Source organism: Octopus bimaculoides, chromosome 1 (genome assembly GCF_001194135.2).
Source record: "Octopus bimaculoides isolate UCB-OBI-ISO-001 chromosome 1, ASM119413v2, whole genome shotgun sequence".
In the NCBI taxonomy this organism is placed as follows: domain Eukaryota; kingdom Metazoa; phylum Mollusca; class Cephalopoda; order Octopoda; family Octopodidae; genus Octopus; species Octopus bimaculoides.
In genome coordinates this window covers 33,180,093-33,182,548 of record NC_068981.1, presented here as the reverse complement: position 1 = coordinate 33,182,548, position 2,456 = coordinate 33,180,093, and the positions used below count along the sequence as shown (strand labels likewise).

The following is a 2,456-nucleotide window of genomic DNA, read 5'->3' as shown; positions in this document are numbered from 1 at the left end:
GAGAGAGAGAGAGAGAGAGAGAGAGAGAGAGAGAGAGAGAGAGAGAGAGCTCCATTGTTATGGGCATGTGATGCATATAGAAAATGACTGCTATAACAGAGACTCCAGGTTAGTGGAATCCATTGAAGAGTGAGACTGAGGAAGACATAGGATGATGTGGTAAAGTCTAACCTGAAGATGCTGCATCCTATAAGGAGATAATAAATGACCATCCTGATTCATGTGACATGATGTGGCAGAAGACCATTAACAATAATAGTAATAATGGTTTCGAATTTAGGCACAAGATCAGCAATTTCCAGGGGTAAGTCAATTACATTGATTCCAATGCTCAACTGGCATTTACTTCATTAACCCCCAAAAGGAGAAAAGGCAAAGATGACTTCATCAGAATTTGAACTCAGAATGTAAGGGCTAACGAAATGTTGCTGAACATTTTGCCTGGTGTGCTGACAATTCTGCCAACCCACTGCCTTAATAATAATAATAATAATAATAATAATAATAATAATAATAATAATAATAATAATAATAATAATAATAATCCTTTCTACTACAGGCACAAGGCCTGGAATTTGTGGGGAGGGGAAAAGTCGATTACTTTGACCTCAGTACTTCACCGATACTTAATTTATCGACCCAGAAAGGATGAAAGGCAAAGTTGACCTCGGCGGAATTTGAATTCAGAACGTTGTGGCAGACGAAATACCACTTGCATTTGTGAGTGGAGAAGGCAAAAATCCTCTGGGACTTTGACTTCCAGACAGACAAGATATTAGAGCACCGAAGGCCAGATATAGTAACCTTTAGAAGGGACAAACAAGAGTGCCTAATAACTGACGTAGCAGTGCCAGGAGATCAACATATTATCATGAAAGAAAGAGAAAAGGTTGATAAATATGGAGACCTGAGAATTGAGATCACTAAGATGTGGCAGCTACGAGAGTCAAACATAAATGTTATCCCTATTGTCATTGGAGCATTGGGTTCAATACCATCCAATCTGAAAACCTTAGAAATAGCCTACAGTCTAAGTGTATTGCAAAAGTCGGCATTACTTGGAGCTGCATGCATATTGCATAAAGTACTGTCTGTCTGAGGTCCTTGTTGTAATTTGACAAACAGTACAAACCCCTGGTAGGCACAATATTGTATACTGTGTATACAATATATGATATTGTATACTGTGTGACATCTATAATAATAATAATAATAATAATCCTTTCTTTTGTAGGCACAAGGCCTGAAATTTTGGTGGAGGGAGCTAATCAATTACATTGACCCCAGTACTCAACTGGTACTTATTCATCTACCATGAAAAGATGAAAGGCAAAGATGACCAGGAAGGAATTTGAACCCAGAATGTGAAGACGGATGAAATGTTGCTAAGCATTTTGTTTGGCATGTTAACAATTCTTATTTCTTTACTGCCCACATGGGGCTACACACAGAGGGGACAAACAAATGGATTAAGTCGATTATATTGACCCCAGTGCATAACTGGTACTTATTTAATGGACCCCAAAAGGATGAAAGGCAAAGTCGACCTAGGTGGAATTTGAACTCAGAACGTAGTGGCAAATGAAATACCGCTAAGCATTTCGCCCGGCGTGCTAACGATTCTGCCAGCTCGCTGCCTTAACAATTCTGCCAACTCGCAACCTTCTATAATAATAATAATAATAATAATAATAATAATAAATAAATAAATAAATAACAAGAATATTGACCTGGGCTCTGCACATTTCCTTTATTGTTGTCATCTTTATTTTCTGAAGCTTTTGTAGGAAGATTGTTTCGCTGAGAATTAGCATCTTGCATAAAAAGGTCATACAAGGTTCCAGTAACAATAGCAAACAGAAATAACGAAATACAAACTCTGCAATGATAAGCAAAAAACTTATATTGTTAAATCATAAAAATAACAAGTAGCCTGATGATGGTTTGGGTGTTGGAGGCACTGTGAACAAAATGGGATCATCATCTTATTTTATAGAGCATGATAGGTAGGACCTAGAATTCTATCACACTGAAGCAAGAAATACATCATTAAAAGACCAGGAAATTTCTAAGATGGTTAAAGTATGTCTATATCTTTTCTTTGCTGTTTGATAGTTGCATCTGATGAGTGGACGGAATGGTGACATTCCAATAAAATGTAGAACTCATCACATGTATTACACAGTATCCATGACAAAAGAATGTCATTCTTGCTGGCCCATTAACCGATATATATTGGGACTATAGTTTTGTATCATTAAAAGAGAATTAGATTATCAAGTTGTGAGTACAAGATGCATTTAAAGTTCCTGTTCACTGAATGAACTAAAGTATCTTCTGTGCAAAGTATCAACGTATCCGGATTATGTCTAGGTGATAGCAGTGTGTATAAAAGTTATTAAAAGAAGAGTAATGTGGGCATAGTTGTGTGTGTGTGTGTGTGTGTGTGTGTGTGT

At 36.9% G+C, this 2,456-nt stretch overlaps 2 protein-coding genes across 3 annotated transcripts in view; one reads left to right on the top strand and one right to left on the bottom strand.

The window, feature by feature from the left end:
* Positions 1–1,680, top strand: part of LOC106878029 (solute carrier family 66 member 2) — a 250,218-nt gene extending 248,538 nt beyond the window's left edge. The window contains exon 8 of one of the 2 annotated variants that reach the window (XR_008263599.1): positions 1,235–1,680. Coding sequence is in view for 1 of the 2 variants with exons in the window: in XM_052965961.1 (XP_052821921.1) it covers positions 1,235–1,247 (13 nt within the window). In the remaining variant the exon portion in view is untranslated. The remainder of the gene's footprint in view (positions 1–1,234) is intronic. The other variant, XM_052965961.1, reaches the window with a different exon arrangement.
* The window catches only part of LOC106875968 (nose resistant to fluoxetine protein 6), a 33,290-nt gene that overhangs the window by 18,378 nt on the left and 12,456 nt on the right, over positions 1–2,456 (bottom strand). The window contains exon 5 of the mRNA XM_014924310.2: positions 1,731–1,879. Coding sequence (XP_014779796.1) covers positions 1,731–1,879 — 149 coding nt within the window. The remainder of the gene's footprint in view (positions 1–1,730; positions 1,880–2,456) is intronic.